General features: G+C 60.9%; 1 protein-coding gene across 1 annotated transcript in view; it reads right to left on the reverse strand.

Annotated features, from left to right (window-relative positions):
- LRRC38 (leucine rich repeat containing 38) overlaps nucleotides 1-10,887 on the reverse strand; it is a 30,116-nt gene extending 19,229 nt beyond the window's left edge. The window contains exon 1 of the mRNA XM_055332723.1: nucleotides 10,224-10,887. Within this exon, the coding sequence (XP_055188698.1) occupies nucleotides 10,224-10,887 (664 nt within the window). The remainder of the gene's footprint in view (nucleotides 1-10,223) is intronic.
- Between the last annotated feature and the right edge of the window lie 2,794 nt (nucleotides 10,888-13,681).

Consider the following 13,681-nt stretch of genomic DNA (forward strand, 5'->3'; position numbering starts at 1 on the left):
GCTGAGGCTTCCTGGAGAGGGGTTCCAGAGAGGAATACACAGGTGGAGCACAGGCCTCCTTTAGGACGGCAAGACCACCCATAAGATACCGTGATGGTGGGTGCACGTCACCCGTCTGCCCAAACCCAAAGGATGCACGCGACAAAGGGTGAACCCTAGAGTACACTGTGGACTCTGATTAATAACGTCAATGCTCTCCACGATGGTTCCTCAATTGTAACAAATAACGCAAAGTGTCAGTAAGAGGGGAACTGAGGGGGCGGGGGCACATGGGAACTCTCTGCAGGGTCTGCTGAATTCTCCAGAAACCTAAAACCGCCCCTAAGAAATAGCCTATTAATTAATTTTTTAAAAAGATTTTATTTATTTATTCATGAGAGAGAGAGAGAGAAAGAGGCTCCATGCAGGGAGACTGATGTGGGACTCGATCCCAGGATCACGCCCTGGGCCGAGGGCAGGTGCTAAACCACTGAGCCACCCGGGAACCCCCTATTAATTAATTTTTTAAAAAAATAAGATAAAACCACTCTTTCACCCAGAGAAAATCACCAGCGGCGCCTGGCTGCCTACCCTTGCCAGTCATTTTTCTACGGGACTCAGTTCTTTCTCCTGGACTCCCGGGGGGCACGGGGCTCACCGCAAGCTTCCCCAACCTCGCCGCCCCTGCACTGGCTGGGAGCTTCCTTCCCCTGCTCAGCACCTCCGCCCTGTGCTCCCCGCTCCGGTCCCCAGCAGTGCACCCTAAAGCCCAGGTGTGCCCGTCGTCTAGTCTAGTGGCTGGCTCCTGTGACCTGGACGCCCACCCTCCCTCCCGAGGCCCATCGAGGGCTGCCCGTCGCTGTTCTGAGGTTCTGGCCACATGACTGTCTGGGGGGACTGAAGACCTATAAACCCCCATCCTGGAATTTTATGGGTTCACAATGGCCCTTCTCTTGCAAGCGCTCCCCATTTTCTTCCAAAGCTCCTTTATGTCAGCATTTCCTTGATCACCAGGGGGTGACAGGCGAGAAAACCAAAGCCCAGAAAAGTTGGTGACTTGCCCAGGTCAAGAAGGGGCAGGAGGTCCTGACCCTTGGCTCTAAGCTCCCATGTGGCCACGGGCAACTTCCTTTTCTCCTTTCTTTCTTCTCTTTCTTCTCTTTTTTTCCTTCTTTCTTTCTTCTTTCTTCTTTCTTTCTTTCTTCTTTCTTTTTTAAAATTGCATTTATTTGAGAGAAAGCACGAGCAGAGGAGAAGGGGCAGAGGGAGAGGGAGAAGCAGGCTTCCCACCGAGCAAGGAACCCAACGCGGGGCTCGATCCCAGGACCTGAGCCCAAGGCAGATGCTTCACCGACTGAGCCGCCCAGGCAGCCCCGTGGGTAACTTTCTTTTCTGATGCGGATAATCATGCGTGATGGTTCTGTTCAAGGACAGATACCGTCTCACTGGTGTCTTGTGAATAAGCAAGGCTCTTCTGGTAACTGTTGGAGGGATCTCTCCTCGATATGAGGCGGCAGCAGAGGGGAACATACTCTCACACCTCCTTATTTAAAAGACGCTTGCTGGGGGGCAGGACCGGCGCCAAGGAGCCCACCCCAGACACTCTTGCTAGGAGCTGGCGGCTTCGGAGCCCCTCATCCCATGACCTGGAGGAGGCTGGCTCAGGACCAGCCAAAGTCAGAGCTAGAGGGAGTCTTCTCCGCCAGCTAGCACAGGGCCCGAAACCGGAAGCCAGGAGGAGGAACGAGCCCCAACATGTTTCTGGGTGCTCGGCCAGCGCGGTGCTCGAAACTGCTCTTCACATGCACGTGTGCTCGCTTCGGCTCCTGCCCTACCCTCTCCGAGGACTCCCACCTGTTGCCCAAAGGGCACCCGAGGTGATTTAGGGCAACTGAAGGAGGGACGAGCCTCGCAGGTCCCACTGCTAGCTTTGGATGGAGCCGGGACCCGGACCCCGATTCCTGACTCTTTGGTTTGCATTCAGCTCCGAGAATCATCCCTTTAATCCTGAGGGGCCCGCAGCTCCCTCCGGGTCCTGACCCCTGCCCCGGCCCTTGGCCCGTAACGCGCCCAGAGGATGGGTGGGGGGCACGGGACACCAGAGGCTCCCCGATCAGCAGCCTCGGAAGCGCAGGGCCGGGTTGCGAGCCAGCGGGAGGATGTGCTGTGAGAGCACGGTCCCCATCTACGTGGGTCGTCGGACACTTGGGATTGGCCGCCAGTGTGACAATCAGTGGGATTTGCAAGGTCCTGTGCGGAGCTGGGCTGTTCATCGGCATTTCTGTGATTCGCATAAAGAGAAAAAACAGCTTCTATGTGTGGCGGCGGAGGAGACTGCACCTCAAGTTTCTTCCCATGACGTCACTTGAGGTCAGAGGGCGGATGCCATCAGCTGTATCTGAGGACACCCAGGGCCCAGGAACGTTAGGAGATGCATCTGCCATCAGACAGTCAACCGGAAGCACAGCCACGGTCACGGTCACGGATGCCTAGACCCTCTTGAAACTCCACCCCGAGCCCTGGTGGTCCCTGTGGACGGTGTCACTGCGGCCATCCCCTGCCCTGACTGGACCCAGAGGGGCTGCTCCCAAACCGAGCCTCCTCCTGGGACCTGGCAATTGGGACCAACAGAGCACAGCCTCTGCCACCCGGTGAGAGGGTGGAGAACGGCCATCGGCGCTTGGAGAGGAGGGGAAAGACGGGCGAGCAGCAGAGGCGAGAGCGCGAGAGAGGCTCGAGCCAGGAGGGCGCCCAGCAGGGCTCACCCGCAGTTCTGCCCGGGCCGGCTCGGGACCTGCACCTCCTGGAGACACCCCACAGCCTTCCCGGAAGCCTTCTGCTTGCTCACGCCAGGGGAAGCTGTTTCTTGTCCAGCGGGGTTCACGGAGCTCTGCGGCCATAGAGACCCCAACACCGCCTGCCAGCCCCTCATGCTGCACCTTGCAGAGCACAGGGCGCTAGGGCACCGGCCACCCCAGGACCCCCCGACGGCCGGCCCTGCATCTTGCCAGCGGTGCCCCAGCAGAGGGGCAGGCACAGCTGGCTCCCTCCCTCCACGGTGGAGAGCCTGAGGCTCGGGGGCTGTGGGGTTCGACCAGGACGCACCCAAATTTCCGGACCTCCGCCTCTGCTCAGGGATGTCTGGGTGCCTAGCCTTTGCCGACTGCGACTGGGGACAAAAGCCAAGGCCGGTGATCTGAGCAGCAAAGGCCTCGGGCTGCGCGTTTGTCAGCTAAACGTGCCCGTGGCCCCACGGAGCTCCTTCCACGCGGCGCACGGCCCCGGGGGCCTGTGCTCCCACAGGGACGTGGACGTCTCGTGGACCAGGTAACATGGACCTCAGTCGGGGGCGGCGCGGGACTGCCCAGGCAGGGCAGTCAGGGAAGGCTTCCGGGAGGTAGGGACATCCGACTGGGGACCTGATGCTGAGGAAGACACAGCCCCTTGAGGAGGAAACGTCCTAGCAGCTGGAGTGTCCCAGGGACACAGGGGGTCGGCGCGGCTGGGCTGGGATAGACGAGGCGGTGGGGGATGGCTTGTGGGACACGAGAGGGAGCCGGCTTGTTCTGAATGCAGTGGACCCATCAGAAGGCTTCCAGACGCGCCATTTACTGTTCCAGCCTCTGGGGAAGACGGGACGGAAAAGACGCATCCCGCGTCCTCCAAACTGGCCAGACCGGGAACTGCTGATGTCAAGCCGTGCCGCAGAGGTAGGAGCGTCCGGGGAGGCCCTACAGGAGAGCTCCCAGCCAGCGTCGGGGCCCCACAGGGCTGGAGGCTGGAAGGCTACGTGGGCACCAGAGGGGCAGAGAAGTAGAGGCGGGGGGGTGGGCGGGATCCGGGGCCTGGAAGGGCCGGGCAGAGGCCCGAGGGCAGGAGCCCAGGCCAGCTCCCGGGCCTGCAGTCCCGCACCCGGGACAGACACGGGAAGCCGCGAACGCGCCCGACATGGGTCCTCAGGGCAACCCACGGGCGTGTGCAGGGCTCCCGCGGTGCCATCACTGGCGCTGCCGGCCCGGAGGCCGCGGGGCCGCTGAATCCTACGGGGTTCCGGGGCCGCGGGGACCGGACGGCCACTGGCCCAGAGCTGGCGCTTGGCTGTGAGGCGGCCAGCGGCTTCACGACGTGAGGGGCCTCTCCAGGACGGAGCCCCGACGGCATCCCTGGGCCGCCCTGCGCCAGGGACCTAGGTGCACTACCCTCCGTTTGAGTTAACCGACAGAGTGGCACAACCCATGTGACACTTCAGAGCGATCCAGTGTGTAGGACAGCGGAGCGGGACGCGGCCGGGCTCCCCGGGAGCCAGAAGACAGGGCGAGCTCGCCTTGGGTTCCGCTCACGGCCCACTCGCCGCCAGGACTCCAGGCCCGGGTGCTCTAACGGCCGACGCTGGGCCCCAGACACGGGTAATGACGGGAGAGGGGACACCCCGTGACACCACTCTGATACAGGGACCAGTTAAAGACACATTAGCCGGTGCACACAGGACGTGTACGGACCTGTCGCAGACACGAGGGAGGCCGCCTGCCGGGAACATGACTCTTGGGTGTATAAACACACCCCAAACACCCACTCCACCGGTCAGATTAAAGCAACCAGTTGGCGGGGTTTTGCCTATCAAACAGAAGACACGTTTTAAAAATAATAATACATCAAAGTGGGAAAGATGCGGCAAGACAGGTGTTCCCCAGTTGCCAATGGTGGCAGCTGCCCCGGGTGCAACTAGGCAAAAAAAAAAAAAAAAAAAAAATTCCAGAGGTTTAAAAATCACCGTAGGCTCTCACCCCACATTTCCACTTCAAAGAATCCACCCCAAGGAAATAAAATACCAAGAGGCACCCCCACGTTTTCCGTATATGGGGTGTTTGGTTCAGCGTTGTTTATGCACCAAAAAACTAAAGGGAAACAACCCACATTTCTAACAATAGGAAGAGGTTTCAACGAATAGATCCATAAAATGACGTACTACGTGGCCCTTAAGTTACGCCTTCAAGGAACTGTCACGACAGGGAATTCTCATGGCTCAATCGGAGAAAGAACAAATCGGCGATAAACACACAGCGCCACAGCAACGTGTTTAAAAATGTAAATGCGCATAGGAACAGAACAGAAATAAAACACGGCAAAACTTCGACGGCGGCGGGATTCTGGGTGGTTTCTGCCTCCTTCACGGTACTTATCTACATGTCCCACATTTCCAAGGAGCCTGTTATTTTACAACTGGGGAAATAAAACTGCTTTTATTTCTAAAGGGAAAGAAGTAAGAGTCACCTTGGAGTCAGCTGGGAGAAAGGACCCGCTCCCTTTGGCTGGGACACCGTTTACCTTGTCGGCCTGACGAGACTTCCCATTCACCTGCACAAGCCAGGCCCTCATTGCGTCTGATACGAGGAAAGGAAATGGGGTTCCCGGCAAGTGGGGGGCAGCTCCCCCCAGGGAGCGGTCAGTCGGGCCTGGGTGGAGGGTGGAGAGTAGGACTCGTCCGGGGCCTTGCTGCCAGGACACCCCTTCCTAGAGAGGGGCTCGGGAACCTGCAGAGGCTGAGCCCCCAAATGCCTGTATGCTCCAGGCCCCATAGTGGACCTTCTCTAGGGCCTGAGCCCCCCCAGGGAGCCAGGGTCACCGACACAAAGCATGATCTGTGGCCCCCAATCGCCCTCCCCATGCCCCCAGCCCTTCCCTCCCCAGAACTACACATGTCAAGGTCTCGGGGTGCAAGATGAGCTCAGATCTCTTCGCTGGTGCTGAGGGCAGGGACCTGCAGGCCACATACACGGTGGTTAGAGAGGGAGGGGAACGAAGGTGCCTTCCACTCTGGGACCTGCATGTGCCCTTCCTGTGACATACCCTCGGCACGGTGTGGGCCGCGTCCCTGGGGCAGGTGTCCGTGCACCTCCGAAGCCGAGCCCAGAGACAGCCCCCTGCCTGCCTGCCACCGTGGTTTCTCAAACCCAGTAGCTTTTCCTCCCTGTGGCTCCCGGGGGGATGCTGGGGACAGGTGAGGTGTCCTGTGAGCCCAGAGTCCCGAGTGGTCTGGGTGCTCTGCTCCCCACCCTGCTGCGCAGAGACACGGCCCCCTAGATTCCAGTGGACGGGTCTCTAGAGGGACCAAGCCTCCCCGGGGCCTCGATCTTCCAATCCTTAACACGAGGACAATATTCCCTTCCCTTGAAACCGTGGAATTTTAGAGTTAGAAGGAGCCTTAAAATCTTCCTGCCCACACTCCTTTGTTTGTGAAAGAAAAATGCGAGGTGCAGAGAGAGCAGGCAAGTCCTGCAGAGTCACACAGCCAATGAGCTACTGACCCAGACAGGACCTCGGGTTTCTGGAGATGCAGCAAAAGGCCTCCAGAGCAGTTCTCAGGCTTCAGGATGTACTGCAAGCTCCTGGGCTGGGGGTGAGGAATGCAGGCCCTGGGCCCCATCCCCCAGCATCCCTTCAGTAGGCCCCGGAGGGAGCAGGGAGCGCAAGCTTCTGCATTTCAGCCAAGCTCCCACGGGCCTTCATTGCCCATCTGCCTCGGCCGCCGGAAGGAGACCCACCTCGGCCCTCAAAGCCCGAGGGGGTCACCCTGGTGCTCCGTGTCCCCAGACAGTCGCCGCCCTCTCCCTCTCCACTGTGCAACTCACCTGAGTGATTTCCAAGGACTCCCACTTCCAGGTCCGGAGTCCAGGTCCGGAGTCCTTTCTACTTAAAAAGGGATGGTCACCGTCCCCATGGCAACGCACTGTCCCAAACTGCTTGGGACCCACTGTCTCGCGGGAGAACCAGCAGACCTCTAGGCGCAGGACCGGGGGTGGCGAGGAGGTCAGCCAGCTGTGACCCAGGGCAATCGGAGGCTGGGCCGGGCCGTGTTGGGGACAGCCTCGCCCTCCCTCCTGATCTATGCCCATCAAGAAGAATGAGGTGCAGGGTCGGACACTGCTGAGGGCCAGCTCCTCTCAGCCACCAACTACACGGCGGGCACAAGCCGACCTTGTGCAAACCACTGCGCTTCTGCGCACCTATGTTGGATAGACCGCCAGGCACGCTTGTAAACTACAAGGTGACCCACACCACAAGGCGAGGCCGCCCGGGAAAATACGGGATGGCACCTGTTAATGGTGAATCTCAGAAAACAACAAATAATTTCGTGGGTAAGTATATCCCACACTATTGCATGGGATATACTCATACTAAAATACGTAGATCTGAAATTCAGAGTTGATAAGACATCCTGGGGGGGGGGCTGGGGGGGGTGGGTTCCTTGTTTTCTCATTTTAGGTTTGTCTGCTTTGTTTTGTTGCTACGTTGGCTGATGGGCATCCCAGCTCCCAGCAGGCATCCCCTGCCCGCTCCCTTCAGACCCAGCACCAGCGGGGCTGCTCCTCCTGAGCCTGTGGGCCCAGCCCTGCTAACCCCCAAAGGATCCCGGATGGAGGGGATCCGTGGCCTCCGCGGCTTCCTCCCTCCCCACTGTGGTGTGCTCTGTGATCGGCACGGTGGCCGCCTGGCAGACGAGCACATTTTTGTAACTGTCAGAGCCAGTCAAGGTCACTTGCTCTGCTCCGTTCTGCTTCTCTGGGGTGGGGGGGGGGGGCGACCGCAAGGCAGGGAGGGCAGGACCCCTTTGCTCCTGCCTTTGAATCCCCTCCCCCGGGAGAGGCAGGGCACTTGCCTACAAAACCCCGGAGCTTGGGCCCCCCGGAGCCCGATTTTCCTCTGCAGGACGTGGGTGGCCACATCGTGGCAGGGGGCTGGACACCCTGAGGTCCCGTGTGTCCCCCAGCTGTCGTTAACGCTCTGGGCCATCCGTCTCTGGGCCTTCTGGTTCAAACGGGACAGTGCCAACAGCACTAACACTTAGAGGGTATTGCTGTGCGTCAGGCTCTGTTCTAAGAACTTCATAAAACACCTTTTTGATCCTCCCAATAGCCCCCGGAGGTGAGCACTAATATCCTCTCCATTTCACAGATGAGGAAACGGGGGGGGGGCGCAGAGGGGTCACACACGGAGCAGTAAGTCGAGGCAGGATTGGAACTGAGCCTGGGTCCTCAGCTACTTTGCACGGCGCCTCCGTGAAGACACAAGGAGTGTGGGGCCGGGGTGGGGGTGGGGGGAGCAGGGGGGGCTGGCATCCAGCAAGCACCTAGGCTGTGCTAAGCATCGCTGACCCCTGACAGAGCTGGTCTCATTCAAACCTCAGGGCAAACAAGGTGTGGGAGGCCGTTACTGCAGTCTGAAGTCAGGGGCAGGGAAACTGAGGCTCAGAGGGAAACGAGAGTGGAAATCAGAACCCCAGCCCCACACCCCACTCCCAGCTGCCAAGAGGTGCCGAAGCCCTCAGGCTCCCTCCCGGCTGCCTCCACCTCTCCCCAGGGAAGCAGACCAACCCTCAACCCGGGCCTGGACGCTGTTCCTTGCTCCAAGCCTGTCTGTCCCTTCTCCCCAGCCGCACACCCCCACCTGGTGGCCCTTTTCTTCCCTCTATCACAGACGGAGCAGAAATCACATCTTACAATCTCACGGCTCTTTCCGTCCACGACCCACATTATCTGGTTCGGATCCTGGCAACCAGCCGCTCAGGTGGACCACCCGGCATTACCGTGTCCTAATTTCACGCCAGAGGGAGACAGGGCTCAAAAAAGTCAAGGGACCCTGGCAGACTCACCCAGGTTCCCTGCCAGGACTCAAACCTATGTCCTCTGACTCCACAACCGGGGCTGTGTGGGGACCTCAGAGGTCAGTCAAAGCACTTTAGAGAGGAGGAGTCAGACCCAGACAGGACACGCGGCCTGCTCAAGGTCACAGAACCCAGACGGAAGGCTGCAGCCTCCAGGCCCCTAAACCCTCGCCTTCCTGCGGTAACACACGGAACCAATGATATCGGCTCCATGACAGCAGAGGCCAATGATGCCAACGCTGCCAAAAGGCAGAGGCAGGAGCAGGGGAACCGAGGCATGCCCCCCCCCATCCTGTTCCACAACAAGGTTTCTGGCCCGACATCCCAGTGTCCAGGACCGTCTTCTGGGGGAGGGTCAGGCGAACGAAGGCGGGTCTGATCTTTTTAGGACTTGCTCCCGGGGCTGAAAATGCCAGCTCAGGGCCTTGCGTCTGGGCAGTGACTGCCCCGATGCCTGGGGTTCCTGCTTCGCAGAGCGAGGAGTGAAGATCAGAGGAATTCAGGGCATAAAGGAGCAACATCCCTGAAACCTCAGGAAATGCATAAAAAGATCTACCAAAGCTAAATCCACGGCTCTGTGACCTTTTATAACGCGTGCCTCCCGGTTCTGGGTCCTATTCTGCTGAACCCTCTGGCTCCACAAGGTCACTGCGGGGACTGGTGCTCACATGCCCACCAGTGGAAGGCTGGAACCCACCGAGGGCAGGGACATCCTGGGGCTCCCCATCCTGGGGGCTCATCCCTATGGATGCTGGGGTCCCCTCTTCCCAGCTCTGCCTCTGCCTCCCTCCACTGGCCTTTGCAGGGCCCCTTAACTTCTGTGCCCTCTGTGTTCCCATCTGCCAAAGGGACCTGTACGTCCGCGTCGCCCCTGGAAAAGTGCACCAGCGAAGCAAGGGCGCAGCAGCCTGCTAAGGCTTTCGTGTTCAGCTTTTCACATCTGGGCTGAAAAAGCACAGAACTGCACATCTGTACTGCATCCCTGGCTAGCGGGCTGCCAGTACGCGGCGCCAGGACTATTTCTCTCCCCTCCTGGACAGAAGAGCAAACCTGGGAGCTGAGAAACAGAGCTGCTCAGGCTCTGGAAGCTGCCCGGGAGCCCGTAGAAGTGGCTGGATCTTTCCGTGTTCAGTGTAGCATGCATGGCGCTCAGCTCTTTCCCGCACAGTGCGGCGGGGGGGGGGGGGTCTTCCACTTACAAGGGGCCCATCAGTAACCTGCACCCTGCTGTACTCTGACGCAAAGGCGGGTGAGTAGATCAGACTTGGGTAGCAGAGAAATGGGAGGTCCCTAACTTCGGAAAGTGAGTTGCTGGAGAAACAGGTGGAGAAGCATGGCATCGGGCCCTGAGACTCCAGATGTGACCCTCCCCACCCACTTTCCCCAGCAGACTCCGGGGCTGGGAACCTGCCACGGTTATTATCTGGGAGCCACTCGACCGGGGCAGCTGCTCCGTGCACCCAAGCCCGGGCTTGCGGGGGGGGGGGGGACACCCAACCCAAGGCCCTGCCCCGGCCGCTCCCGGCTCCCTCCCTGTCACCCCCTGCCCTTGGTCCCACAGCCCAGCCTGCCGGCAGCTCACCTTTGGGCAGCTTGGACGCGTTCTCCTGGATCCAGGAGAAGAGGTGGGCAAAGTCGCAGTCGCACAGCCAGGGGTTCCCGTCCAGGCGCAGGGTGCGCAGCGCGGGCAGCGCGGCCAGGGTGGCCACGTTGAGGCTGCGCAGGTTGTTGTCGTTGAGCTCCAGCACCTGCAGCGACTCGAGGGTCTCGAAGGCGGCCTCGTGCACGCCCGCCAGGTTGTTGTTGGCCAGGCTCAGCTTGACCAGCCTGCCGGCCGAGCGGAAGGCGCCGGCGCCCAGCTGGGTCAGGTTGTTGTAGCTGAGGTCCAGGAAGGCCAGCTTGGCCGAGCCGCTGAACGTGCCCTCCTCCAGGGAGCGCAGCGAGTTGTTCCTCAAGTCCAGGTACACCAGGTCGCCGTAGAAAATGAAGAAGTCCTCGGGGATGCGCTGGATGCGGTTGCCGGCCACCAGCAGCTTGCGCACGTCCAGGGGGAAGGGGTCGGGCACGCTGGGCAGCCCGCGGTCGCGGCAGTCCACGGTGTGCGGGGCGGTGCAGGCGCAGCCCGCGGGGCACGCGTGTCCGGGCCGGAGCGGCAGCAGCAGCAGCAGCAGCAGCAGCAGGAGGCTGCAGAGCCCGAGCGCGGCGCCGGCGGGGGCGGCGGGGGCGGCGGGGGCGCGGGGCCGCATGGCCGGGACCGCGGCGAGGGCGCGCGGAGGGCGCGCGGGGAGGGGGCGCGGGGAGGGCGCGCGGGGAGGGCGCGGGGCGGGCGTGCGCCCAGGGCGCGCGGCGGCGGCGGACCAGGGGACCGGGCGGGGACAGTCGGGAGGGAGGGCCGAGGGCCCGCGAAGGACTTACCGGGACAGCAAATCGAGCCGCCGGAACATCCCCGGGAGAGGCGGGGGCCACGGGCCTGGCGCGCGCCCTGCGCCCCACGTGCGCCCCCCACCCCGGGACCCCGAGGCCGCGCCGGGGGCGCCCACCCGCCCGCCCGCCGCCCACGCGCGCTCCCCGGGCGCCGCCGTCGCCACAGGGAAGGCCACCTGCGTCCCGCGGGCTCTGGCGGGCGGGGCTCCAGGGCGGTCGCTCTCCCTCCTCGCCGGCCCGCGCTGCTCCACCGGCCAGGGAGGCGCGGGGTCAAGTGAGGCGGAGCCGCCTGGGTCCTCGCCAGGGCCGGTCAGCACTTTCCACCCGGCTGGAGCTTGTCAGGCCCCGGAATCCCCCCTGGCAGGACTAGCCCGGGCTGCTGGTTTACAGGGGGGCTGGGGGGGCAGGGACTGGGGTAGGGGCTGGGGTAGGGGCTGAGGGCAGGGACCTGGGGCAGAGGCCTGGGGGCAGGGGTTGGGGGCAGGGACCTGGGGGCAGGGGCAGAGACCTGGGGGCAGGGGCTGGGGCAGGAGCTGGGGGCAGGGGCCTGAGGCAGAGGCCTGGGGGCAGGGGCTGGGGCAGGGGTCTGGGCCAGAGGCCTGGGGTCAGGGACCTGGGGGCTGGGGCAGGGGCTGGGGGCAGGGGCCTGAGGCAGAGGCCTGGGGACAGGGAACTGGGGCAGAGGCCTGGCTCCTCAGTGATGCGGCCTGAGTTCCAGGGCCTGCACCTCTCTGGACCCTCCAGGGCCTGCACCTCTCTGGACCCCGGTGCCCCATCTGTAGCCTGGGACAAGGTGATATGAATGATCCTGGTGGGAGATTTCCCTCCCGGGGAAACTACCCCCAAGCCAAGCTCCATCCCCCAAGCCAAGCTCCATCCCCCACCCCTCCACCCATTTCAGAAATGGTCGAGAGAGATCCCCGCAGAGCCGCCAAGACATTGTCCTGCTGCTGGCTATTTTGGTCCAAATACCCTGGAATTGATAAGCTCCCACTGAACCAAAATAACCTTGGCAACAGCTGTTGGGCAACAGGCCAGAGACCCTGCCCCGGTCCCCCGCCCCTACACAGACTGGTGGAGGCTCAGATTCTAAACTATAAGAGCTAAGCCCCAGCCTTTTCCAAAGGTACATGCAGTCTCGATGCCGCCTCCGATGGATCAAAAACCTGAGCCTCTGGGACCGAGCCAACAGCTCAACAGATGACAAGTGCTTGCAGAAGACCGGGGTGGAGGGGGGTTGAGTACAGAGTTCCAGGGAACAGCTCTTGGGGTCCTGCAGCTCTTTCTCTGCTTATTCTCTGGGCCACACTGCCAGACCCCCGGAATCCTGTGTCCCTACTTTCCCAGGAACCTCCACTTGCCTGTATGGCCCCCAGGTGCAGGGTGGAGCCCCCACCCTGCCCCACCGTGGCATCATCCCCTTGAAGAGGCACCTGCAAGGGGGAGGGGGAGGCATAATCTACCCTCCTAGAGTGGGCGAGAGTACCCGGGACTGCATAAATGATGCACTGCTGCAGTGTCACACAAAGCACAGGCAGGTGCAGGATCAAAAGGTCCCCCTATTGTGACTCTGTGGGAGCGCCCTGCTCCATCCCTTACAACCTCCGCCTTTCTGGGGTCCAGGCTGGGTTCTGGGTGCTTACTCCAGGGCTGAGAGAGCCCGCCTGTCAGTGGTCGAAGCCCTGGGCGTCACTGTCTCAGGACATCTGGGTTTGGTTGGGCTCCCATCTCACACGTGCACACGGCTGCGCCTGCGTCTCCAGCGTCCTTCCTGCCAGCTAGTCTGGTTGGCTGCAGCCCTGGCCTGGGAGATCCGCTGCTAGTCACCGAAACTTCCACAGGCCACTTGATCTCTCTGGGGACGCACTTCTCAGCCTGGGGTCCGTGGGCCCTTGGTGATGAACACTTTTCAGAATTAAAAAAAAAAAAAAAAAAACGAACAACAATCTGGTGAAATCTGGGAAGGAGGCCTCCCAGAGTAACTGCTGCAGTTCTTGGTGACGGACCTGACGGCAGCCCTAGTTCTGCGCGGAGCAGACACTGGCACCCGGGGATGACTTTGACTAATGGACACAGAGCTGCGTTTCTACGTAAGAAATGCGGACTGTTTGGCAAGGGCTTTCGAAACGGGGATGCTGGGTGGTAAAATAGCATAAGGGGCTCCTGCTGATGAAAATGTTGAGAAATACCACTCCTGGCCTGAATTCTCATCTTGAAATGCGGGAAAAAATACTTTCTCTCTCCTCTTCCACAGACTATGTAAGGCCCACGTGGGGAAACACTGGTACGGGATGTGAGCTGAAGAGTATTTAGAGAAACACGGCCCATAGAGGTGGCCGTAAGTCTCACTACGGCAGGAACTCCTCGTGTCTTGCTTTGAGTGTCCCCCGAAGTCCCTCAAATCTAAATTTAAGTGTTTTTCATTAATATTAGCAGGAGAAGACTCGGCTGGCTTTCATGGGGAGCAGGGAGGGGGCCCCGATGTTCCAGAGCTCCTATCCCTTGGGAAAATGCAAACTTTGCCACCTCTGATTTTCCCCAGGCAAGGAAAACATAGCTGTGACCTCGGCAAGGTCACACCATGAGTCAGTGGTAGCTGCTGGAAATAGAACACAG

This window comes from Nyctereutes procyonoides, unplaced genomic scaffold (genome assembly GCF_905146905.1).
Source record: "Nyctereutes procyonoides isolate TBG_1078 unplaced genomic scaffold, NYPRO_anot_genome, whole genome shotgun sequence".
Taxonomy (NCBI): domain Eukaryota; kingdom Metazoa; phylum Chordata; class Mammalia; order Carnivora; family Canidae; genus Nyctereutes; species Nyctereutes procyonoides.